We start from the raw sequence: 27300 nt of genomic DNA, 5'->3' as shown, positions 1-27300 counted from the left end.
TGTGTCAACGTTTAATTTAAATTTAATAAATATGAACTTTACTTTTTACACAACTAATAAGTAAAAGCATGAACTAACCTGCAGTGCATTCCTCAACACAAGGCAAAAATGTATTGACAGTAGCAAATGATCATCACAGTTGTGGACGCCATCTTGCCAGTCTTGATCGCTACACCATGTCACAGTTGGGGCAAACTTTCCTGTATGTCGATGTACCTAAAAGGATAAAAAAACATGTTACAATTACATCCTAGAGCTGGAATGATGTAAACTACAGTTAACTATATTTCTAATCAAAGCATTGAAAATTGCAAACCTTTAACTACACCATTATGAGTCACTATTTTAGCAGTTGCAGTTATCAACTGAGGACCAACAAGAGTGTTCTGTCCACATTGTGTGCATGTAGTCTCAGATGGAATGAGATGTGTGAGGAATCCATGAGAGTCTTGGCGTCTCTGCTGCTGGTGATCAGTGTTTTGAAGATTGGAAGGTATTTTCTTGTGAGCAATCAAATACTTGATCATCCTTTCAGCTGCTGGATCTGGATAAAACGCTTATATTGGATGAAATCTGCCTAGCCCTCCATCTCCTCGCATTGTTTTATTTTGAAACGTATTTTATTTTGAAAAGAGGAAGTGGGATTCTCCCATTTCAACTCTTATCTTCCTGTTGAACCATGAGTTCTTTTGAACGGTTCAACTTTGGAAGCCATCGAGACACGACCTAGAAGCTGTGCTGTTCTGAGATAACTCGGTGGACTTGGTGAGTTTTGGTAGTCAGTAGTCGGTAGTACAGTCAGTAACGTAGTTGGATCTGGAACATTTACCGTCTTTAGTGAGTGGAGCAGTTCACTTGGTGAGTGGACACCGTTTCTTTGTGAGGGAAAGCACGCTAGCGGCCTAATGGAGTTAGCATCATGCTATCGCTAAATCGCGAGTGGGGGTTTCCCTGTTTAAAATCAACAAACTATTTTATTACCGTTAGTTTTAATAAAGAGATCCATAGAACAGGCGCGCGCGCACACACAGACACACACACACACACAACAGCAGCTCCTTGCTACAGACAGAAGTTTACTCAGCAGCATTCAGCATGAAAATGAACCAAGTAGCAAGTATTAAATAGACAAAACAGGCTAAAAAGAAATGCCAGCTGATGTTTCAGAGCATTCGTTAAGCAGATGTTTTTCAGGGATGAATATTTACATGCAGGGCCGTTGCTAGCTCTTTTGGTGCCCTAAGCACAAAGGCATCGTGGTGTGCCCCCCCCCCCCCCCCGCAGAAAAAACAACACAATAACACAGTATGTGCAAGCTCTTCGCCTTAAATTCGCTTAAATTCTCTTGTATGCACAAACTGCTTATTATTTCCAAAAAGTAGGATTGATATTTACAAAATATAACATACACAACACAGGAACTCCATATTGTTATTATTTAGAACTATGTAACAGGTCCACACACCACAAGCACCGGTTGTGGCACATGTGTTTCTCCAGTGTTATTTTCAGATGCATTTTCAGATCCAGGACTCACTCTGCCTTCAGAAGTGCTGGCTGTGGGCTGTGCTCGGTCTGTAGGTGTGCTTTACTTTGTTATTCCTGGTCAGGGCTGGGTGATGTTGTAGAAGGTTCAGACGTGATGGCTGACAACTGATCTTGAGCTCTTGAACTGCTGGTGGAGGGCTGATCTGAACTTTTGGCGTGAGCTCCTCCTTGAATGTACTTGTTCATTGAGCCTGCATTCAGACACAAAAAGATCATTTGTCATATTCATTCTATAATAAGATAAAAGTTTTAAACCATGGTAAAAATACTGCAATAGATTATTTATAGGTTAATATTGGCTTATAAATCACTGGCATGTGACATGACTAAACTCAAAACTATTTAACCTTTATTAAGAACTAGAGAGGCACAATATACACATTTTATACACAACTAGAACATTCTGAATATGAAGGGAGGAGGTTAGCATAATGGACTTTTTTCTTCAAATTATACCATCAGCAGCTGATGTTCCTCTTGGCCCGTAAATGTTTATGAAATATAAATCAACACAGAGCAAATACCTAATTTGAAAATAGGTTTATCTAATTTTTCATGTTAAATCTCAGTTACATAGCCTATAGGCCACATAGGATATTTAATAATGATATAAATCATGTCCATAGTTAACTCATGATTAATCACAAACAGCTGCTTATTTAAAAATAAAACTTCTTACTTTACCTTGACGGTGTTTTTGTCCTTCCTGTTTTTGTGATATTTAAGTATTTGGGTGGACAAATATGATTCATTTGTTTATTTCTGTTTCAACACAGCACAGATGGGCCTATCTGACCTCACAGAGGAAACTTTATTTTACTCGAGAAAGATGTTTTAAGATGAACTTATTAACACAAAATAATCTTCAAACTCTTCCAGGTGTATTTTTTAGATGAACAACCTTTAACACTGTTCAGACTTATTTGTTGATACAAGTCGCATGAACAGACTGATTTCCCATTGTTGCATTTAACTATTTCTTCTTCTTTAAAGAAGTGCTGATTCAGAAGAGAATAACTGCATTTAGGAAGATGATGACTTGCTACGTTTTTTTCTCCAGCAGTAAAAAAGCTCTAAAGCTTCTCTTGAGTTTCTCTCCCTCTCAGCCTCTCTCACTCAGCTACTAATGAACGCCCGGTAGGCGGACGGGAGGCTGCGGGACAGAGTGGCGCGTTATACTTTTAACAGACTGGAGAAGCAGAGAACGAAATCTGCCCAAACCACGCAGATAGAGTCAGAATGTTAAATGTACGGAAGCAGAGTGCAAAAAACACCAAATAAAAGTCCTGAAAAGCAGCATGCTTACCAAACTCGGTAAAATTTGACCAAAAACAGATTAATTAACAGCAGTAAAAAGTCCGAATTCAAGCTAGGTCAAACGACCCTCTGAACTTCACCACACCCGTGTTTAAAATTAGAAAAAGATAAAAAAAATTAAGAATTTCCATTAAGATACTTGTCTTATCTGCAATCGAACCAACAGCATCATCCCGCAGTTTTTTCATTTGCCTCTTTACTGCCCCAGACTCCTGCAGCCTTTTCGGAGCCATGACTGTGCCCGCTGCATCCTCCACTTGGGGGGGGGGGGACACACGGCCCATCTCCTTTCCTTTTTGTATTGTTTTCTCTCTGTAAACATGCTGTTAACTTGCTTTGCACATCTTCTAATTGAAATCTGTCTTTATCATATACATATTATTTTTTCACAAGCTTGCATTTGGTGCCCCTCCCCTGGCGTGGTGCCCTACACGCTGTGCGTGGTGTGCGTGTGCGGAGCGCCGGCGCTGCTTACATGTAAATAAAAATAAATACAACTTTAGAAAGACACATTCTACTGAGTAAATGTATAATATAATGACTTAGTAATCAATAATAATACTGAGAACACAATAGCATTCTGCTAAAACACACCTAAAACTCATTTAGCTGGGATTCCTGTGTTTTCATGTACATTACACGTCCGTGGAGCTGCCTCTTGGCCAGGACTCCCTTGAAAGTAAGGTTTGTGATCTCAATGGGACCTTCCTGGTTAAATAAAGAATAAATAAATAAATAAACTCACTCCTTCTTCATGTAAACTCTAAACGAAACCCTTTAGTGCTCTTGGCTCAGCTGGAGACGAGGAACCCTCAGGTTGTGTTGTTCTTTATCTTTTCAGCTTCCAGCTAGGGCTGTCGCGGTTGAGGAATTCCCCCTGCGGTGATTCAGGGTGGCTTAATATTGCGGTGTGCGATATTATTGCAGCCCTTTTATTTATTGCAGTACTATCTAAACATAATGTTTACACATTTAAAAAAGGTTAAAATTTGCCGTGCCTTCTTTTATAACACTTTACTGAATGCAGATCAAAGGGCAGTAACAACACAGATCGCAGTAACGTTTGTTTCTCCGACAGTCGGAGTCCGACTGAACTTAAAAACAACAAAATTCAGGAGAAGGTTAAACTTTTAAATGCAAAATTGGCTGCAGCATCTAACAAATAAGAAACAAGTCCCCATTTTGTTTAGTTGTTTAAAATCAAGCATAAAAAATGACATGTACCGGGCGCGGGGCACTATCATTTCACTTTCACACACACGAATGACGGTGCTTTATAGCTCGGTCACGTCCTTGTTACCCACAAGGAAATCCAGCATGTTAACCATATACGGTTTGAGGGAGGATCTGAGAGGGGGGGCAACATTTCCAGCAACACTGAAAACCCTCTCGGATGGTGCGCTCGTTGCACTAACACACACGTACTTGCGTGCGACTGGCGAGCAAAGGGAATCTCTCCCGGTTGTTGCTCCACCATGTCAGGGGGGTTTCTTTAGGGTGGATGCATTCCTCCTGCAGGTAGCGAGTGAGCTCCAGCTCGGCTCAAACTCTCTTCGGGACGGTTGCAGAAGCAGTGCTTGTCCGGGACTTCAGCAGGTCTCCGAGCATTTATTATTATTGTTTTGCCGCTGGTGGCAGCTCTGTCTCGGCCAAGGACTCTGGCTGCGCAGCAGCTGACGTACTGAAAACCAAAGTGCTCCCAAAGGAGCGAAGTAACGTTTCGTTTTGATACCAGTGCAGCCATCCTTCTCAACATGCATCATTGAGTTGAACCAAGTTCAGTAATCGCGGTGGCCCATGATGCAGCGCGGTGGGCTTCTTCATATTGCGATATTTCATTTTTGCGGTTACCGCGACAGCCCTACTTCCAGCCCTCTGCTGATATCACACCTTGCTTTCCTTGTTGGCTCCATGAGATGCTGCCATGCTGGATTTAGTGAGCCACCAGACAGAACTAAACAGGAGAAACCGTTGTTAGTATTTTTGTAGAGCATCCATCTTCAATTTAGTCTGTAGCTGGAAGAACAGAGGAGAACTCTGGTGAGCAAAGGTCCTCTTTTCCAGACTGGATCTGTCCTCAGCTGATCAGAACCAAAGCGTTGGATCTTTAATCTCCTGCGTTGTTCTGAAGCAGCATCTTAATCAGCTCTCCTGCTTTGTTTCTATTGCAGCTGTTAGCTAAACACGGCTAAAGAAAACCTGCTACCACTTCAGGATCATCCATCAGCTGGGACTGAGTCATCGTGTGTTCTTCACCACCTGGACCTGGACAGCATGGACACAGGTAGGGCTGCCACCTTTCAGATATGTAAATAAGTAAATGAGTTGGAGAAGTGGTTTTTCTCTTAGACAGCTGTGTTATTCACACAGGTGTGTTATTCCTGTTGACTTCAATAAGTAGGCTATTTTTCTCTAATAAGGCCATGAATATACTTAAGAATGCCTCATAGGCTTTATTGACATCCTTATGTTTATATACAATAGTCCAATCTTGTTTTATTAACTCATTTTTGAGACACTGCATTGCCTTTTCTGTTCTAATTGTTTTATATATCATCTTACATACATTTCTATGAACTTTATAGCAACAGTCATAAGTTACAAAAACTGGTAAGTGGTCACTTATATCATTTATCAATATCCTGGCTTTTATATTTTCTTCCATTACATTTGTAAAAATATTATCTAATAGAGTTGCACCATGAGTGGTTATTCTCGTCTGTCTTGTTATCAGGGGAAATAATCCCATACAATACATTGACTCAATAAATTCTTCAGTACTCTTATTATGATTTGGGTTCAATAAATCAATATTAAAGTCTCCACAAATAAACATTCTTTTCTGATTCAGATTTGTGTACAAGTCCTCCATAATGTCCTTTAAAGTCTCAATCTTTGATCCTGGTGTTCTATATATGCAACTAACAATGATGTTTTTCTGTTTGTTCATGTTTATTTCCACTGTTATACATTCCATCACTCAATCTACCACCCTCGTCATTCTACTCATTTTTTCAAACCTTAAATTTTTATCAACATAGAGTGCCACCCCACCTCCTTTTTAATTTGTCCTATCTAGCCCTTTGATGCATAATGGTCACTACAGTAGACAGGTATTCAAAATTGTTATTTATTTGTTTTTGCTATTAAGCACAGCTGTTGAAGACTTTATTGTATTTGAACCCCTCCGTTTGGACTTCAGTAAGCCAAGCCAACATGTTTCATGCTCAGAATGCATGCTGCCCACTGAAGTGGACATGTAATAAATTATTTGTAAATTATAAAATTTTACAAAAAATATTTGTTGCAATTTGTTTCATTCACACCTAAAGACGAATGAAAAAAATTGTTAAAAAAATCATGGTTGAAGATTTCATAATTCATGCATCAAAGGGCTAGATGGAGGAGCTCATATCCCTCCATCTCAAAATCCTCTTCTTTTCCAGTGTTTATCCAAGTCTCTGATATTGCTATCACATCAAATGGTTGATTAAACTGTGCTATATATGCTTTAATAAATTGAAAGTTTGCATATAGACTTCTACTATTGAAATGAACCATAGTTATGTTCTTACCCCCTCTATGTTCATATTAAATTGTTCCATTCTATAATAATTACAGTCCTTTAACATTTTAGTAAAAAAATTACAGTCAGGATCTATATTGCTATCATACCCCAATGTCCCAGTTTCAGCATCCATTTGATTTGTTACTTGAAATCTGTCAGCCATCTGACTTTGTTATATATCTTATCCACACACCATCACCTCTACCAATACTTCGTCTAGGCCTAGTACCATCCTATTTGACAATTCATTAAAAGTACCATCAACCATCCCCATGCTTTGCCTTACATTTATCAGCCATATTTTTCCAGTTCCATCAGCTCTTTAATGACCAAGACCTTTGCCTGCTCCGGTGTTCCATTTAACTTAATGAACACCTTACAATCTGATGTCCAGGTTGACTTTATTTTCTTCTGTTTTCTTAATAATCTCGCTTGTCTTGCAATATCTGCATTTTTCTTGGTTAGATGTTCATTAACATACACATTCGTTTCAACTTTCTTCCTTGCTTCAGTAGCTCTTTTTTCTGCTTCCTATTCACAAATCTTATAATAATGGCAGGTTTTTGATTCTTGTTTTTCCTTGGAAGAGTTTGGCACCCCTCAATGTCCTTACTATCCATTTCAATACCTTTACTATTGAAAAATGCCATTACCTGCTCTTCAAGGGAGCGCAACTCTTGCTCAGGCGGCTCCCCTCTCTCTTCAGCTGCTGCTCGTGCATATGTCTGGTGCTTGGTTTCCAGACCCGTTACTATTACATCTGATATCCTCGAATATTGTTCCAATTCTGCCACTCGTACTTCCAACATAGTAATCTTCTTGTCCTTTTCCTCACTTTGCCTTCTTAATTCTTTAATATCCTCAGTTAAATTGATTATCAGTTTTTGTTGTTTTGCAATGGTTGTAATCTCTTCTGACATAAAGTTCAAAGATTTCTTTATGTCCTCTAGTTCTTCCTCATTGATATTACCTCTTTTAGGTGGCATCTTCTAAATACTTGAATACTTGTGCCCCTTCTTTTCTTTTTTTTACTGCAGCCTCAATCAATTCTGAGGCTTTGCCAGCTCCGGGCCCATCTTGTCTCTCGACGGGGAAGGCTGTTGTGGTTTAGTCTCCGCGACGCGATGAATGTTTGTTGGGCCTGGCTCAGCAGGACCCCTCCGTAGTCGGTGTTGCTAGGCCCCGTCGGCAGAACTATGCCGGGTTCGGCGCTGTTGGGCCAGGCCGATGGAGGCGCGCCGGGCTCGGTACCGTTGGGCTGGGCCGGCGTAACCACGCTGGGTACGGCGCTGCCTGGCCAGGCGGATGGATCCACGCCGGGCCCGGTGCCACTGGGTTGGGCCGATAGAACCACGTCAGGGTCGTTGCCGCTGGGCTGGGCCGGTGTTACCATGCCGGGTTCTGTGCCAAATCCTGTGTGCTTCTGTCGGTACCGGGATGGAGGTCCGGTGTAGCGTCAGCTCCTTCTTGTTGCTCAGTGATTACTCGCAGTGAACGAGGCAGAAAAACTTTGGACTGCTGCGTCTCTCCGTCCAGCTCCGCTCGTGGAGAATGAGCTGATCTGGAAGGACAGGGCTCCCATGAAAAAATAAATAAATTTTACATGAATAAGTGATGATTATCCTGGTTGGGAGAGGAAAATCTTGCCTAATAAGCACTGGAGGAAACCCTGTCAAGATCGTCAACACTTGTTTATCTTAATGCTATTGAAACATGTAAACCAAAAAGCATTATATCCACTGCTACCTTTCTAATTTTAAACTCAGTAACTTATGCTGTAACTGCACCTTGCTCTGCCTGCTCCTTTCTTCTTGCTGCCTGCCGGCTTTGACGACATAGTAGTTCCCGCTGCTTCTTCGGGAAACAGCGCAAAAAAAACCAAAACAAATAAAACTTGGGATCTTGTAGGCGTGGCGGTAAGATTGCAACCGTGGCGGCCTGCCACGGCTACGCCTATGTAAGGGAAACCCTGGTGTGCTGATGAGCAGCTTGTCCCTTTCAGAGGCAGGTGCAAGTTACGCCAACATATGCCAAGTAAACCAGCAAAGTACGGATTGAAACTCTGGGTCACTGCTGATGTTGCCACTTCCTATGCCTGCAAGTGTCAGGTTAACACAGGGAAAGCTGCTGGTGAGGCTGCAGAGGTCGGCCAGGGAAAACGTGTCATTTTGGAGATGACCGAAGAGCTCCAAGGAGTCACTTCACATGCATGCATTCACACTTCTGCCCTTTCATAACAAACTGAACTACAAAGAGTTTGGATGTGCCTGAACTCCAGCCAGATGCATAAACATATTGTTTTTGTTTTCTACCCTTTGATGTTCAGTAGGAGAGTGAAACTGTGTTTTGTTTACATGCTGAGCTTCTGACTTCAATAAAAACAGCAGAAGATCTATAGAAATGTGTAAACTTTCTCGCCTGGGCAACATATGAAGAAATGACTGAATTTGGTGGTGAACAGTAAAAATCATACATTTGACTACTTTTGTCCAAAATGAAACCATTACATCACAGAAAGCATGAATATTTGCTGCAGATAATGCAGGATCAAAAACTGTGGTTTGCATTGAAGTCAATGGGACGTTTTTGTCCATAACAGGCACAAGAGGGTGGTAAATTTTAAATCTGCTGCTACACAAAAACTAAAAAAGCATAAAATGTGATATTTTGCTAGACTCTTGACATATCCAAGGCTAATTCCATGCTGTCGTTCTTTTTAAAACACAGAAATGGTTTCGTTACTTGTTTTTTTTAGAAAATAACTCGGTGCTGTTTTTTTCTGTTTTTTTTTCTTCATAATTTACATCAATGACTTTTGAGTATTCAAACTGGCATTTCAGGGGTTAAAAGCCTCAAAATGATTGAATTTTTTTTATGTTTGAGCAGGGCTGAAGTTGTTCAACAGATCTATGAAAAAAAGTAAAAAAAAAAAACATTAATGTATACATTTTTTATAGCGGCTTTTACAAGAGAGAGGATTATAAGACACCTTTCGTCAAACATTTTGACAGGTCTATTGTTCTTTGACCTTTCATTCCTATTGTTCATTTGACCCTTGACCTTGCCCCCCCTTCCTATCATTAATCAAATGGACAGGTGTATTGTTCAATCTTTGCCCCCCTTCCGTATCATTAATCAAATGGGCAGGTGTATTGTTAATTGTCCAGATGGGCTAGACCCCCCACGCCGCATCATCAATGGCGTATTGTTGAGCGTCCAGATGGGCTAGACCCCCCACGCCGCATCATCAATGGCGTATTGTTGAGCGTCCATGATCCCCCACGTCATAGGCTAATGTGTGTAATGGTGTGTGGTTTCTTTTTTGTGATAGCCCATCGGTTCCCACAGCCCCTCCCTTCTGAGTGTAATCCTATTGTGTTTAACTCTTTAAAAGCTCAGATCTGTCCGAATGGTGAAAAGCCGAGCTCTAAGAAAAAATGATGAACCACGAGGAGCTGAATGAAGCACCAGGCCGCGCTGAAGAAGTGTCTACTACATCTGACGCTTCAACTTCAACTCAAAAAGTGAAAGAAGAGAGCGTGGATATGCCGCTGTCAAAAACCATGCTTTGTGAAAAATCCATCGCTATACATCAGATGCCGGCTGGAATTGGTGCCCCCCGCAAATCTACATTTTACATCTGCAGAGTGCAGGTTCCTCCTTTCGGCGGTAAAGAGATCTTGGAGCAAATATGGCAGTTGGAACCTTACGGTTATACCGGTAGTTTTGGATACCGGTTCAGCTACGACACTAAGGAACTGTGTTTAATCCAAGATGTGGCTGAGGGCGAACCTCTTAAATCCTATTTATCAAACTCACCAGCGGTTCTCTCCTACAACGATTGGGCTGTGCTCAGGCTGGCTGTTCCACGCAAGGTGCACAGAGATGATCCTGAGAGACCTCGTCCGCCAGTCAATCGCAGCGGGCCGCAAGCTCTTCCAACGTTGGATGAAATCCAGAACGCTGTGACAGCATTCAGCGCTTCATGGGAGGGGGAAGAGGATGCTGATGGAGAGTGGATGTTCAAGGCCTCGGTCCGTGTGAGAGGATTTGAGCTCTTTTTTGTGCTGGAGAATGTGCATTCTGTATGCGGAATTTACCGCCTTCTACAGGTTGTACCTTTCGAAGCCTGGTGTGAAAAAATAAATGAAGTGGAGGATCGTATTACTTCATTTTTTCGTACCAGCCGCTGTTGGAACGACATTCTGACAGTGCGAAAAAAGCTGGAGTTCTAAGACCTGCCTTAGGAGGAGGAGGAGGAGGAGGTTGCATCATCATACCACGCCCCCCATCCAGCACTAGTTATAAAGAGCTTACAGTTAGAAACCATTTCATCCAGACGATCTAAGCATCAGCATGACGGGGTTCTACAATCAGACGACCCTTAAAGACCTTTGGAGCCCACCACCGAGCTGGGTACTAACGGATTCATCACCACCGAGATACAACACCAGTCCGAGGTCCAGATCGCTACCATCACCACCACCGCCGAGATACAACGGCAGTCCGAGGCCCGCATCGGCCCCATCGTGTTTTCCAGAGGATAACCTACCACGACTCCCCACCATCATGGAGGTTCCGGAGAACGTACCATTCAGGCCCTGGGTCGATGGGGCTGATCCACCTTTGGTGACATCAAACCCTGAGCCGCCGCCAGGTCATGAGGAGGAGGAGGATGTGCAACCCCTCGACATCCAGAGCACCGATGAGGAGCCTCACCGTCTGCCTGACTGGGTGTTTTCAGAAGACAAAGTAGACCGTGTGAAAATGGGTCTTCTTCACTTGGTCAACATGGCGATCAAAGCTCACTTACCAACCATCTGCCACGGATGCAAGATCGATCACCCCAGTCAACGGCAACACGAATGTCTTTACGTAGCTGAAAATGAATTATTTTACGATTTTCACTTTACGGACATTATTCGCAGGGTTTTAACACCTAAACTGATTCCGGCTCTTCAAAGTTTTCTCAGTCTGCACGGCTTCCAGCCTCTGGACACTGAGATTCTGTTCACCATGGCTGTGACGCAGCTGCACGGATTCAGGGCTGTGATGCCCATTCACAAAGACATTTTTCCGGTGTACGATCGCCTGTCCAAAGCTGACCTGGACGCGCTGTCCGGGGTGGTGATGGAGTGAGCGAGCTGCGGAGGGTCTCTTCTACAACTTTATTATTATATTTGACGACAGTATGATTAGATTTTAGCTCTGACGGTAGCGTCATTAGATTTTAGTTCTGATTAGACTGTGTGATTTTATTCATTATATTTGACGGTTGTTTTTTACGGTATGATTTTATTCATTATATTTGACGACTGCTGTTTTTTACAGTATGATTAGATTGTGTGTACAATTTATGAAATAAAAAGAACTAATGAAAACAAATGTGCATCATTTTTGCCAACCATTCATCAGAGATGGAGGAGGTAATGAAAAAGGTTTATTTTACACCAGAACATCAGGGTAGTTACGGTGGTGTGGAAAGGTTTAGAACCGGTTTACAACAAGATATTGGGGAGAAAGTTTCATCGGATAAGGCTCGCGATTTTCTCTCAGAACAAGACGCCTATACACTTCACAAACCTGCAAGAGTTCATTTTCCGAGAAATAAGGTTTTTGTCTCAGGGCCGCTAAAACAGTTTCAAGCTGACTTATGCGACATGCAGGCCTTGTCAAAATCAAACGACGGCTTTAATTACCTATTAACCGTCATAGATGTATTTTCAAAGAAAGCCTATGTACGAGCCCTGAAAAACAAATCGGGGAAAGATGTTACAGAAGCTTTTGCTTCAGTTTTGAAAGACAGCGGTGTCCCTAAAAAATTGCAAACGGATTCCGGTAAAGAATTTTTTAATAAGAAATTTGAAGCCCTCATGAAGAAACACGAAATTGTGCATTTTGCCACAGCCAGCAGCGTAAAGGCCAGCGTTGTGGAGAGATTTAACAGGACTCTAAAAGGTAGAATGTGGAGATATTTCACAGCCAAAAACACCCATCGCTACATAGATGTAATTCAAGATTTGGTGAAAGGTTATAATCATAGCTACCACACTTCTATCAAAATGGCCCCCTTTGAAGTTAACACGGAAAATCAATGGCAAGTGTTTCGCAACCTTTACGGGACCACCGCACCGAAGCCTGCAAAGAAAATGAAGTTTAACAGGGGTGACGTTGTGAGAATTTCCAAACTCAGAGGTGTTTTTGATAAAAAATATGAGCAGAGTTTCACGCACGAACTGTTCACAGTAGACCAGTGTCTTCATCGAGCACCGCCGGTTTATAAACTCAAAGATTTTGATGGGGAAAAAATTGAAGGGTCATTTTATGAACCCGAATTGCAGAAAGTAAACTTATCGACCGAACGATCCTTCCACGTTGAAAAATTTTTAAAACGCAGAACTTACAGAGGCCAGAAGCAAGTGTTTGTTAAATGGCTTGGATGGCCTCAGTAATTTTCCAGTTGGATTAAAGCCTCAGACCTGCACGACGTTTAAAAAACAGATACAATAAAAAAATGGATCTGAGACAAGAGGAGGGTTTTTATATCACATTGCCCTCTAACGCCAGTAACGAGGTGTTTAAAAATAACACGATTGCCAGTTACAGAACCGATCTAGCCCGTCACATCAATCTCAATGGCAGGTGGCAAGTGGGACTGTCTGAAATCAATTACGTACACTCGTGGTTTAATTTACCGAACGATCGTGCGTTTGTTGAATGGCGACGAGTGAAAGAACCTAAGAAAATCAACAGAGCTCCGATTACTCCCGGATATTATAAAGCTATCCAAACACTTAGAATGGAATGTGAGACTGCTATGAGAAAGATTGATCCTGATTTCTATCTCATTCACAGATTCCCCGATCCCATTCTCAAATATCAGATCGGTGATGAAATAGAATTTAGATTTTTAGCGCCTCTGGCCTATCTGTTAGGTTTCAACGCGGGTGAGTGGTTGACGCCTGAAGGTACTTCAGGCATCGATGAACCTATCAAATCGGCGCCTCACCCACCCGATTTAACAGGCGGTCTATATCAATTTTACTGCTACACGGATGTCGTGACCGAGCAGTTGGTCGGGGACGTCTTTGCGCCTTTATTACGTACGGTGAAAGTTGAAGGGACCTTCGGTCACACGGTCACTCATGTGTTTAATCCTGTGGATTACATCAGCGTTTCTACGAATCATATAGAAAGCATTCATATCGAAATAAAATCTGATCAGAATGAGCCGATTCACTTCTTATACGGAAAAACAACGGTGAGGCTTCATTTCAGGCCCGCACATCAGAGAAATACAATAATATAACGCTCGTGAAACAGGGTGAGAGAGTCAGTTACACTCGCACGTCTTGCAGACATGATTTATCACCTGCAGAGAAACGATCCCAACCGTTTTATCAATTATTACGTCACTCAGGCCGGTCATGGTTTACCAGGTTTTAGCGGTGTTCCTTATATGTACGGACGTGGCTTTGGATCGATATTTTCAAGACTGTTTCGATTCATATCACCTTTTGTTAAAAAAGGATTTGCTTTGGCTAAACCGCATCTCAAAAAGGCCGCTACAGGAATCGTGTCAGATGTGTTGACGAGAGCCGTCGGTAAAATCAATGACCCTAATGCCCAAGAGGGGTCAGGCCTCATGGTTCTGTCGAGGCGTGTTCGCAAAAGACCCCCCGGCAGGCGTTTAAAGACATCTACATCACGAAGCGACCGACGCATCAAAGCTCCAGTTACAAAACGCAAGCAAAAGAGGAAGAAGTCTCGTCAGACAGGCTCTGATATTTTTTAATCATGTCACTGCTCCACAACAAATCGTCAGAATGTACGCTGAGTGAACTGGATCTCTTCACCGTACCCATGACGCAGTTGTCTATCGAAGATAAGATCTACAGCGAAATTTTACCCATAGCGGCCCTGACGGACGGCGGGCCTGTAGAATTTTTTGTCCCCGGAGATGGAGAAAAATATTTGGATTTAAACGACACTCTTCTATTTTTGCGGGTGAAAATTACAAACGATGACGGCAGCCCGCTAGATGATGGTGCTGCCACCGGTCTGATTAATTACCCGATAAACACGATTTTCTCACAATGTGACGTGGTTCTCGGCGATCGTCTGATTTCACAATCCAGCGCCACGCACCCCTACAGAGCGATCATCGAAACCCTGCTGAACTTTTCTGAAGCGAGTTTGAATTCTCAATTCAGCGCGGGATTGTTCTTCAAAGACACCGCAGGCGCGCACGATTCCACCGTTGTAATTAACGGACGCAATTTAGGCCTTAATCAACGAGCGACTTTTACAGAAAACTCCAGAGAAGTGGATCTGATAGGACCCCTGCATTCTGATATATTTTTCTGTGAAAGACTTCTTTTAAATTCCGTCGATCTCAGAATTAAACTGACACGCGCGTGTGATGCTTTTTGCCTGATGGGGGCGCGTGATTCCACCTACAAGCTGAAACTGCTAGGTGCATCGCTTTTTGTGAAGAAAGTTAATATTTCACCCGCCGTACGTTTGGGTCACGAGTCTGCTTTACTAAAAGCAAACGCCATGTACCCGCTCTCACGCGTGACCGTCAAAACTTATTCCATTCCACAAAATTCGAGGATATGTAATCTGGAGAACCTCTTTCTCGGCGCCATTCCTAAATATATCGTCTTAGGATTAGTGGATCACGAAGCTTACACAGGACGTCGAGATCTTTCGCCTTTTAATTTTCGTCACATGAATGTGGAATATCTGGCGTTGTCCAGAGACGGAAAACAGATTCCATCGAAAGCCTTCCAACCTACTTTTTACCAGGGAACATCGGTCAGAGAATTTTATAATCTGTTTACAGCCACTTCAAGACAATTGAAAGATTTGCCTCTATCGATTAATAGGTTGGAATATCAACAGGGGTATACACTCTTTGCCTTTAATCTGAACACAGCGGATGACTCGGAGGCGCTTTCAACCGTTTCCACCGGCAACCTGAGGATGGAGATGCGCTTTGGAGAACCTCTGAGAGCCACGGCTACACTCATTGTGTATGCGTGTTACGACTCCATTCTGGAGATAAACTCAAAGAGAGAGGTATTGGTGGATTATTATTAATGGATAATCACGAATTGGACGGCATATTATCGAACCTGCTGGGAGATTATTTTGGTGGCGTGTACGCGTCTGATCAGCTGTCTACCATCCCAAAAAACATTCGACTACCGGCCTACTTTGTGGTAAACACTCATCCTGTCCATTTACCCGGTGAACACTGGTTGGCGCTAGCTGTGGAACAAAATGGCCTCGGGACATTTTTTGACTCTTACGGTCTATCGCCTGAATTTAAATATTACCCTGAAAACATCCTGAATTTTCTAACAGAACGTTGTTCACGAATACAATATCAGGATCGTCAGCTACAGAGTTTTGCATCCGACCGTTGTGGCCAGCATTGTGTTTTTTTCCTGTGTCATAAGGCTTGTGGACTTTCTCTGAAACAAATTCTGTCTAAATATCATAAAAATGTAGATAAAAATGATGCTATGGTTTATCATTTTGTTAAAAAATTTTCAAATTGCATCAAACGTCATGATGTATACTACACACAGGTGAATTGTACTCTTGAAATGTTTAAAGAATGTCACGGACTGTGAAATTTGTTTTGAATAAAGTTTTATTGAACAAACAAGAGAGTTAAGGTGTAAAGCTGATCCATTTCTTCAATGTGGGGACATCGCTCCAGCTTGGTGATAAAATGATATTTCTCCTCGGTTTTTTCTTTTTTTTCTTCAAAACGTCTTCAGAATCCGGAAGTACAGCCCCTCCGTTCCTGAGTTGCGTAATCTGACGTTTCGCTAGCGGATTGGACACGATAGATAAGGGTACATTTTTTTCTACTAGAGTTTTTAGGAAAGGAGTCCAACCCGTCGGTTCTGATTGTGGATGTTTTTTTAACGGGTTGCTGATGCTTTTAATCAAGTCAAGGATGTGCGATCCTTTCTGCACATCGCCTTTATATTTAAATTCCCCCGTCGGAGTCCAGTTTAATCGTGTCATTTTCAGCAGGTACTCGGCGTTTTTTCTTCCGCGCACAGGAAGATTCTGTAGCGTTTCATTAATGAGCGTGTCAGCCGCTGTTTCTACAGCTGACGTAGGCTCAGCCGTCACAGTGGGCGGTTCAGTGGGAGTTGCACTTTCGTGTAGTCCGCTTTTCATCAACTTCAGATAACGCTGTAGCAGCGCATTGTATTTTTTAATTTTCTCATACGGCGTTAATCCCGTCTCCTGCATAATTAATTTCATTTCAGAGTCAAGATTCTCTTCAGCCACGTCCCGTATCGTAGGTTTAACAAGCTGACGTAATTGTTGGGGGGTCACCATAAACATTTTTTGAGAAGCCATCGTTTATTTCCTTATTAAGCCACCTATCAGTTCGCCGATCAGAGGCGCAGCGGCTGCTAGTAGTATGGGTAGAAATCCGCCTTTCTGGCCGACTAAAAGCTTCTTTTTTTTAAAAAGGCTAGTTTTGTTATGAGTCAACTGTCTGAGCACCGTTTTGCTTTTAGACAACTTTCGAAATTGACGCGGCGACAGACGTATATTTCCTTTGATCACGTTTAAAGCTATCTCACACAAAGCCTTGAGAACGTCCTCGGAGCACCCTTTTAAAAACTCCTGACGTTGGCGATGCTTCATACGTGACAAAGCACGTAGAATCTTGGCGTTGCGTTTTATCCGGGCTGACATGGCTCTGTTTTAGGCAAATACACCGCGGTGAGCTGATCCGGAAGTAAACCCGTACGGAGACGGAAAGATTCTGGCGTTTCCGCTTTTAAATCCACAATTAAATAACCGTACGGTTCTGACGTAGCGTCTTGAAAACTCTCCATGAAATATCTTTTTTGGGTAGGATATATTTGATTTGCTAAAACATTGATTTGCAATTTATCTCGAGGGTTTTTAAACAAAATCAAATAATTGGTGTTTAAGCTGATGGAACGACTATGTTTTCCTTGATGAAAAACATTTTGAGTGATTAAAATGACGCTCATATTTCTGTGATGTCTCAGCTGCGTAAATAATTTTAGCACTCCAGGATGGCTGGAGGTTTGAGACATCATGTCATCCAAGATCACCAAGTGGTTTTGACCCGATGGAAATAAATCATCATCCTCGAATGAAAGCGGGAGACCTTGAATGAATCGAATACTTTTATTACAAAGATCATCATACATAGGTTGATAAGATGTAAAAAACCACACGATGTTTTTTGGCATTTCAGTTAAACATTGCATACAATTTTCCAAAATACTTTTTACAAAAAAGGTTTTTCCACAGCCTGACGGACCAGCAATTTGTGCACTGAATGGAGACTTTAGTCTAGCGTCAAAATCAGTTTCCATTTTTAATACCCAAATGGTTCTGTACAGCCGTCAGCAAATAACCTCCGCTTATCAAAAATCACACGAAACCTTTTCACAAATGAAACATTCGCGAGAGTGAGATCTTTTTTATCTCTCTTGATGACATCCTGTTGAGTTTGCAAAAATCTTCCCCTTTCTCCAGCCACATACCCCTCAACCAGCAGCGCTAAGCTGTCAAAATTGATGTGATCAGATGAAATGAATGACTGTGTGATACCCTTAGCCTTTATCACCACCTGCTGGCGGTCCCGGGTTTTGTAAGCATACGTTTTTGGACCGGCTGATGAAAATTCCGTGATGGAATCGCCTCCAAGTTCGTCAGTTAGATCCCCCAGCAGCGGTCCTGTTGGTAAAACACACTCATTCTCTTTGACAGAATAAATTATAGAATCTGTATCGTAATAAATGACGCGATTTCCCAGTTTGTTCAACGCATTTAATAATTTCAATCTGGCATAAGTTGTGGTGAATGCAGCTATAAAAATGTTGTTGCTTCTGCCAGGAGTCGTTAGGCATTTTTCTGCCAAACTGTGTTGCACCAGAACAGCTCCTGAAGTGAGAAAACTGAAGAATTTAACATTGTATCTCCCTGAAAACAGAATGTCAAAAAATTCATCAGGTTTTTGAACAAATGTGGTTTGTACAAGATCATCTCTTTGACCAAACTTTCCCCAGAGTGAATTGAGACATAATTTTGAAATGGCACGCTTCGCAGGATTGTGCTGAATCTTGGACGCATCTAATAGTATTCCCTGACGAAGTTGGTAGTCCTGAATGTATTTTCTTTTCGACTCATCATCAATCAATCCTTCAGGAAAACCAGACGCTTGTTGTTTCTGCTTCAAAAACGTGTTAATGTAACCTGCGAACACATCTTTACTGCTTTTCTCAAAATCCCAGACTTCAATCATTTTCACCAGACTGTAACCTGAATCCAAAGCGTAATTGAACTCTACACTCACCCAAACGCCCGTCAAAGCACGTTGAGACGCGCTGTGTGAACAAGAATCAGATTGATTATTCATTTCAGCGCATGTGCGACACAGTGTAAAAACGAGTTTACCTTTGGATGTTTTAAAAGGCAGAACAGGGAAAAACAGTTTTCTGGGTGGCAAAACGACAGCTTTAATCAAGCCAAAATAGTGACTTGGATCTCTGAAATTTTTAACATGAATTTTGGGATGGCCTATGGGGTAAGCCTGTGTGGCATTTACATAAGGGTACAGGCTCGTAAAATCCACATAGTGGATTTTTTCACCGCTCTGAGCAGAATGCCTCAGCCGAACCGGACAAGTTCTGCCACCATACAGGGCTTCACGAGGTGAGAGAGGAGCTGGCGGGGGGTCAAATCTTGAGACAAACTGTTTCACGTCCGGATCAGTTTTTACCATCTCCTGCCAATCATGTTCCCAAATGACATTCATTTTTAATCGATGCACAGTTTCCAACGACTGAAGCTTTTCGACGGTTTTGTCATAAATTTCACCAAAAGTGATTTTTCTCAGAGGACATATGGATGACTGTAAGAAACATTTTGGACAGCCGTGGAAAAAACAACCCATATACTCAAACCCTTGTTCGACGCCTGAAATCACAGCATATCCGTCGAGATAAAAATCTCCCACTTTATACTCCCCCAAAGGCGTTAAAGCGTGTTGAATGTCTACATTTTGACTGTGTGAAACCCATTCCAACCACACGATGCTTGAACTTGAAAATGGTTTTTGTTGCGGTCGATAACCGAGCGGACAAGGAATGGCCAATGTGTCTGGTTTTAGGAATTTTGATCTAAACACGCGCATGCAAGCTGAAGCGATCGTGACAGATTTCAGCGGGTCGATACCTGTTTCATTAAAAAACTCCTCTCTGAAAATACCGCATGCTTTACGCAGAATTTCCACATCGTTTCTACAATAAAACACGGCCTCCTTTCTGAAATCAAACAGCTGCTGTTTAGACACATCGGTGTACCATTCTAAAAATATTTTTTTATGCTCCGGAGACATTTGTTCAAACCCATAATGGCTGACATCTGGGTAAGGTCCTTTATAATTCAGATGTTCAAGCGATGAAAATCTGTGAGGAAAATAACCTTTAGTTTTATCTGTAAAGCCCAAAGCAGCTGGAAGGTTGGCTAATTTCATCATGAGAAAACTTAAGGAATCAATGAATCTCAACCCAAAGTCTGGATCGTGAAAACTCAGGATTTTACAGCCTTGCATGAGTATATATTTGGGAACAATTTTTAATTGACACATAGCGCTCAAAATTATATAAGCATCAAATCCACGCGCATTGTGTGCAACAAATGTATAATTGCTGAATTTAGGACGACGCATCTGCATAATAAAATCTTTAATGCAATCTAAACCAAATTTCTCCCAAACGTCGCCTGAATCGGATTTTGCACAGATTAAAAAAGGTGTATGCACACCGTTCTGATCCGTAAACGTTTCAGTGTCATAATAAATAACCTTTTCCGTTAAACCGTCATCTTTTTTTTCAAGCTGAATAAAACAGCGATGATCGTCCGTGACCACCGACTGTTTGCAAACGATGCATTTGGTCGCTGAGCAAACGTGCTGTGAACCATTTCCACCCATGGCGATGTAATAAGTTTGTTTACAAATGGTGCATTTTTTAAACATTTCGCAAGGAGAAACTAACCTGTTTGCTTGAGGCCTTAAAACAGGTGTTTTGTGAGTTTGAAAACATATTACATTTTGGCATATTCGATTACAATCAGAACATGTGATGAGAGACGTTTCTGTCCGTTTGCATAAATCGGTATTACACACGTGACAGAACCATTTACAGTGATGTCCGTTCATGTTATTATAAGCGGAAAAGCACCATGAACAAAAATATTTGGCTCCTAAGAAACCTTTAATATTTTTTATGCCGTAATAATGATGGTTCATTAGCAAAATGAACAACGGATTTGTTCGATCGCTAAAATCTGTTTCAAATTTAGAAATGATTCTGTCGGATCTGTAAAAAATGATTATTTTTCTTTGAACAATATTTTCAAATCGAATCACGTCGCTAAATGAAACGGTTGATTGCTCCTGAAGCCCTGCCTGTTGATGAATATTTTTAGCCACATTCAATAATTCTGTATCTCTCGCTGAGGGATTTAACAGGCCGGCTATGCTTAGCGCAAAACACAACGGCTGATTGGCCTCTGGTGGACAAATGAGATGGTTTCGTTTTTTATTGACTAATTCGTGATCCAGAATGGTTTCGATTTTTCGTTTCCCTCCGCCGGACGGATTATTTATCACTTGCAGTCTGAAATTAAACTCGTTGTCAGCCTCTAATGCTTCATTTGATTGGACTAACAGATCCAGTAAATACTGAAGCTGATTTAACATATTTGATCCGTCATAATTAAAATTAACATGGTGCGTCGTGTGTAAAGTATTAATTTCAAACTGGACTCTATCGTTGGGACGCGCGATCTGGCTTCCTCTTTCAGCAAACCTGTTTAATATTTCCATCAGATTAATATAAAACTCGGCTGGGTCGTTGATTGCTTGAAAAGACACTCTCTCTCTAATTTCACGCTGGTTAAAAGCTGCGTTTACGCTCCCTCCGATCTGCCGGTGTTCTATTTGTCTCAATATTTCATCTACAGCTTCTGATGAAGGCTCATCTGAATTTGCTAGAATTTGATCGATCTCGTTTACGCGCTGCTGGTGCTCTATTTGTCTCAAAATTTCGTTTATTGCTTCTGATGAAGGCTCATCTGAATTTGCTAGAATTTGATCGACCTCGTTTACGTGCTGCTGGTGTTCTAATTGTCTCAATATTTCATCTACAGCTTCTGATGAAGGCGAATCTGAATTTGCTAGAATTTGATCGACCTCGTTTGAAACGGCTTGGGATGCTAAGATCTCACTATCTGAAGCTAATTCATCTACTTCACTCAGTCCGCTTAAATCAAACCAGTCATTTAACACCAAATTATCGGCCTCATCTGAGGGATTTTGGCTGGCTAAAATTCGATCTAACAAATCTACATTTAATTCACCATCTACTTCAAACAAATCTGAAAGGTCGTCAAACCAATTTTCACTCATGATACAAAAGACATTAATAACCTACTAAAAATGAAGAAAAAAATCTGCGTCCTCCTTACAAAGCGAGCACTTGTTGGACCACTTCGACCAGGCCAGAATTGACCTGCAGAAGCAAGTAGGCCATTTTCATCCTGTTTAATCTCTGAAGTGGTGAAAGACGGATGTTTTTCTTTTTCTTCAGTCGTTTTTCTGATGAAAAAAATAAATAAAAATAAATAAAATGAACGAGCTTTTAATAAATTATATATAAAATTTAACTTACTCTGTACAGGTGCAGGAGGTGGTGCGTTCTCTTCGTCGGTCGTGGGTTGTTCTGAAAGGATAAAAAACATCTTTTTTTACTTAAAAATTTAATATACTATGCGGAGCTTTTTGTGAAGCAGCTTACCGGCTGGCTGCTCAGGAGCACGTTCAGCGGTTTCAGAGTCGCTGTCGGATTGTTCTGAAAGAATAAAAACAAGGAAAAATATGAACGAATCATCTTTGAAGTAAATAACCACCTTTTTTATATATCTCTTACCCTGTGCAGGAGAAGAGGGAGGAGGAGGAGGAGGTGTGGGCGGAGATATTGAAGCGGCTGTCTGATGTTGTTCTGAAAGGATAAAAAAACAACGGTAAATGTGTACGAGTCATCTTTGACTTATTAATCAGTTGTTTTTTTATCGTTACCATCCGTCCGCGCATGAGAAGGGGTTGGAGGTGGTGGGGGCTGAGATATTGGGGGTGCGTAGGCCGTCGGACGTTGCTCTGAAGAATAAAAACGATAAATATGAACGACACATCTCTGACTTATTAATCGCTATTTTGTAATCACTTACCAGCTTCGAGGATCGTCTGCGGCGTGACGGTCCTGTAACGAACAGCTTTCACGCTCGCATTCCCGTGTGATCTGACGGTATGGCTGGGCTGATACGAATGTAAGACGGTTCGGCTGGTGGATGGAGGCGTGGTTGGGTAAAAGTTATCACTTCCGGGGTAAGGTTGAACCCCCTCCTTTTCTGTAAAATGAGATATTTCTCAGTTGAAGAAAAGAACGTTACGTATATATTTATAAAATCCACTCACTCAGATTCTCGACCGCACGATTAATTTTAGACAAATCATCCAGAGGTACCGGTGTCTTACAAGTTAATTCCTCAATAGGAATTTCTTCCCACTCGCCGTCCGATATGACAATAGCGTCTGAAAATAAAGATGTTAAACCAGAAAGAGAAAAAAAAGATTTGCGTCTTGAGTTAAAAACTTACCCGTCATCTTAGCTTGTTACACCTCAAATCACGACTCCGAAAATGCGCTTTTACATTTTATACAGCTGTTTAAAAAAATCTTGAATAGAAAACGGTTGCGATTGGTCGAAAAAAAAATGTTTATAAACAATACAGAGTCATTTGCTTTGTTGTATAGGTAGACAAATGTATGAATGGTTGTTTAGAGTTGTGTGTGTGTGTGTGTGTGTGTGTGTGTGTGTGTGTGTGTGTGTGCTCGTATCCATTGCTTCGTCAAAACTCCCTGGAGCAGAAATAAAAAAACCTTTACGATCCAAAAAATAATACCGGACATTTCTTCCTGAAATCTCATCATGTCTCAATTCGAACGTTGTTTTTAGCAGAGGAAGGCTATATTCAAAACACGTATCCATCGCTTCTTCTTCTTATTCTTATTCTTTGCTCATGTTTTGGTTAAAATGTAGCAGCTCTTTCACTCGTGTGTAAATCCGTTTACGGCATGCATGTGCCTTAGTTTAACTATTCTGGGAGGTATGACATTAAAGGTTTGACCAGAGGTACGTCTGCTCTGAGACTTTACTAATCCACCCCTCCCAAAAAACAAACCTCATAAACAGCTTTTTATTTATTTCAGCTGTTATAGGTCCTACAAAATGGATCAAATCTTTTCTCTGAGGCAGGAAGCAATGTGTGTGTGTGTGTGTGTGTGTGTGTGTGTGTGTGTGTGTGTGTGTGTGTGTGTGTGTGTGTGTGTGTGTGTGTGTGTGTGTGTGACAGTGAAAACAAAATGTGACACTAAAGGCAGGAGGCAATGGTTAAGCTTTCACCTAAATAGCTCTTTGAAACAATAGCAAGTCATTTGCTTTTGTGAATTGTTACCATGCCGACTTGGTTAGAATGAACCAGAACTTTGTTTTAAAACTTTCCCGCCACTCTTTCAATACAGCCCACCTGCAAAAAAAGTAATTTGCTTTTTGTGTGTTGTTTCTGTGACGATTTGGTTCAACCAGTTCTTTGTTTTTAAAACTTTCCCGCCACCTGCAAAAAAAAAAAAAAGAAGTCATTTGCGTTGTCAGAAGTCGCTGGCCGTGCAAAATTGTTTAGAATGAACTTTAAGAAAGCTCAACAGATCTTAAAAAGCATCACGCTGAGGTAAGGATCAACTTTTGTTCTTATAGGCTTGAGTATGCAGGCTGGTTTACAACAGTACCTTAAATGGTTTAGGATGGTAAACCATTGCTTTTGTGAAGTGATAGAAATGTTTGAGTGGTTTAGTCAAAGACAAATGTTTGAATGTAATCCTTTTACTTCTTAGAGAAGTGTGTGTGTGCGTGTGTGTGTGTGTGTGTGTGTGTGTGTGTGTGTGTGTGTGTGTGTGTGTGTGTGTGTGTGTGTGTGTGTGTGTGTGTGTGTGTGCTTACAGCCATTAATTTGATGTGCTGCTGGACAGAGAGTTTTACACAATAGTTTTAGTTCTGGTCAAAAAGTGTCAGTGAGCTGCATGTAAATAACACATTTAAACACAAAGTTTAAGACTGAACATACGAAATCCAACGTGAACATCTCAAAGAGAGTATTAATGACATAGACAATGTGTCACTCTGAAGAGTTTGTGTGTGTTCAGCAAAAGGCTGCAAAAGTTCATGCATTGACTTCAGCTTCTGTCACTCACTCGAGAGCTAGCAGACCATACCATCTTGTCTGCTACTACAAAAACAGATTCTTTAACTTTGAGGAAACGTACAACCATTTCATTCACGCTGAGGTAAGGTTCAACTTTTGTTCTTATAGGCTTGAGAATGCATGGTGGTTTACAACAGGACCATAAATGGTTTAGGATGGTAAACCATTGCTTTTGTGAAGTGATAGAAATGTTTGAATGGTTTAGTCAAAGACAAATGTTTGAATGTAATCCTTTTACTTCTTAGAGAAGTGTGTGTGTGTGTGTGTGTGTGTGTGTGTGTGTGTGTGTGTGTGTGTGTGTGTGTGTGTGTGTGTGTGTGTGTGTGTGTGTGTGTGTGTGTGTGTGTGTGTGTGTGTGTGTGTGTGTGCTTACAGCCATTAATGCTGCTGGACAGAGAGTTTTACACAATAGTTTTAGTTCTGGTCAAAAAGTGTCAGTGAGCTGCATGTAAATATTTACACATTTAAACACAAAGTTTAAGACTGAACATACGAAATCCAACGTGAACATCTCAAAGAGAGTATTAATGACATAGACAATGTGTCACTCTGAAGAGTTTGTGTGTGTTCAGCAAAAGGCTGCAAAAGTTCATGCATTGACTTCAGCTTCTGTCACTCACTCAAGAGCTAGCAGACCATACCATCTTGTATGCTACTACAAAAACAGATTCTTTAACTTTGAGGAGACGTACAACCATTTCATAAGTACTTGACAGTGTGTGGGGCTGTCATTCACAACAGTTAGGCCGCACTCATCCACTGTCAGTGAGCCATTTTTTTCTTAGAGCTCGGCTTTTCACCATTCGGACAGATCTGAGCTTTTAAAGAGTTAAACACAATAGGATTACACTCAGAAGGGAGGGGCTGTGGGAACCGATGGGCTATCACAAAAAAGAAACCACACACCATTACACACATTAGCCTATGACGTGGGGGATCATGGACGCTCAACAATACGCCATTGATGATGCGGCGTGGGGGGTCTAGCCCATCTGGACGCTCAACAATACGCCATTGATGATGCGGCGTGGGGGGTCTAGCCCATCTGGACAATTAACAATACACCTGCCCATTTGATTAATGATACGGAAGGGGGGCAAAGATTGAACAATACACCTGTCCATTTGATTAATGATAGGAAGGGGGGGCAAGGTCAAGGGTCAAATGAACAATAGGAATGAAAGGTCAAAGAACAATAGACCTGTCAAAATGTTTGACGAAAGGTGTCTTATAATCCTCTCTTACAAGTGGACGTTTTTGTCCTCTAATGACTCTTGTATGAAAATTAAAGTGAAGCCTGAGGGTTAAGGCTCATATGATTTATAGAGGCTCAAAGTTCAGTTTCCAATTGTAAATACATTTCATTCTACTGTCAGTTTAAAGAAATAATACAACTGTTATATGTGTGAAAACACAGTTACAGCTGTCTGTAATTCACATAATATGTTTCTGTGTTTCCTACAGATTTTCAACAGATGGTTCTGGTTAAAGAAGAAGCTTCAGAAGAACAGAGTACTCGTGTCAACCACCAGCACCTAGATTTTCTCCACAAAAAGGAGGAACAAGAGAAACTCTGGTCTAGTATGGAGGGAGAGCATCTCCATTTGAATAAGGAGACTGATGCTGCCAGGTTTCAATCCTTTAGCCAAAAAACACCTTTAAACAAACGCACGAGAGTCCAGACAAAGCAGAAACATTTTGCCTGTGAGCACTGTGGACAAAGGTTTCACCAAAAGACTAATTTAACCACACACATGAGAGTCCACACAGGACTGAAGCCCTTTCCTTGTGAGCTCTGTGGAAAGAAATTTAGCTTAAAGTCGACTTTAAACACACACATGAGAGTCCACACAGGAGAGAAGCCCTTTCCTTGTGAGCTTTGTGGAAAGAAATTTAGCTTAAAGTCAACTTTAAACAGTCACATGAGAGTCCACACAGGAGATAAGCCCTTTCCTTGTGAGCTCTGTGTAAAAAGATTTAGACGAAAGACACGTTTAAACAGTCACATGAGAGTCCACACAGGATTGAAGCCCTTTCCTTGTGAGCTCTGTGGAAAGAAATTTAGCTTAAAGTCAACTTTAAACACACACATGAGAGTCCACACAGGAGAGAAGCCCTTTCCTTGTGAGCTTTGTGGAAAGAAATTTAGCTTAAAGTCAACTTTAAACAGTCACATGAGAGTCCACACTGGACAGAAGCCTTTTGCTTGTGAGCTCTGTGGCAATAGATTTAGTGAAAAGGGAACTTTAAACAAACACATGAGAGTCCACACAGGAGAGAAGCGTTTCGCCTGTGAGCTCTGTGGTAATAGATTTAGTGAAAAGGGAAGTTTAAACACACACATGAGAGTCCACACTGGAGAGAAGCCTTTCGCCTGTGAGCTCTGTGGTAATAGATTTAGTGAAAAGAGAAGTGTAAACACACATCAGAGTCCACACTGGAGAGAAGCCTTTCGCCTGTGA

The 27300-nt window shown here is 41.5% G+C and overlaps 2 protein-coding genes and 1 long non-coding RNA gene across 6 annotated transcripts in view; 1 reads left to right on the top strand and 2 right to left on the bottom strand.

Moving 5' to 3' along the window:
• LOC139062219 (uncharacterized) overlaps positions 1-2356 on the bottom strand; it is a 3079-nt gene extending 723 nt beyond the window's left edge. Inside the window, exons 1-2 of the long non-coding RNA XR_011515818.1 lie at positions 1538-2356; positions 79-216 (exon numbers count right to left, since the gene is read on the bottom strand). This is a non-coding gene — a long non-coding RNA (uncharacterized lncRNA). The remainder of the gene's footprint in view (positions 1-78; positions 217-1537) is intronic.
• LOC129157252 (gastrula zinc finger protein XlCGF57.1-like) lies at positions 484-27300 on the top strand. Its single transcript, XM_054736550.2, has 3 exons — positions 484-765; positions 5037-5149; positions 26303-27300. The coding sequence occupies exons 2-3, from the start codon at positions 5140-5142 to the stop codon at positions 27298-27300; spliced, it is 1008 nt and encodes a 335-aa protein (XP_054592525.2). The 5' UTR covers positions 484-765; positions 5037-5139.
• The window catches only part of LOC129165475 (uncharacterized), a 32341-nt gene continuing 23090 nt past the window's right edge, over positions 18050-27300 (bottom strand). For 2 of the 4 annotated variants that reach the window (XM_070542991.1, XM_070542992.1), the window contains 9 exons: positions 24107-24193; positions 22995-23111; positions 22748-22927; positions 22599-22676; positions 22450-22521; positions 22318-22371; positions 22192-22242; positions 21989-22118; positions 18050-18190 (listed from right to left, as the gene is read on the bottom strand). In XM_070542991.1, the coding sequence (XP_070399092.1) occupies positions 18166-18190; positions 21989-22118; positions 22192-22242; positions 22318-22371; positions 22450-22521; positions 22599-22676; positions 22748-22927; positions 22995-23111; positions 24107-24193 (794 nt within the window). In that variant the 3' untranslated portion in view covers positions 18050-18165. Of the gene's footprint in view, positions 18191-21954; positions 22119-22191; positions 22243-22317; positions 22372-22449; positions 22522-22598; positions 22677-22747; positions 22928-22994; positions 23112-24106; positions 24194-27300 lie in introns of all 4 variants that reach the window. The other 2 variants (XM_070542993.1, XM_070542994.1) reach the window with 2 other exon arrangements.

The sequence above is a fragment of the Nothobranchius furzeri genome, chromosome 12, assembly GCF_043380555.1.
Source record: "Nothobranchius furzeri strain GRZ-AD chromosome 12, NfurGRZ-RIMD1, whole genome shotgun sequence".
NCBI lineage: Eukaryota > Metazoa > Chordata > Actinopteri > Cyprinodontiformes > Nothobranchiidae > Nothobranchius > Nothobranchius furzeri.
Note: the sequence above shows the minus strand (reverse complement) of the source record. Positions and strands in the feature narration are given on the sequence as shown.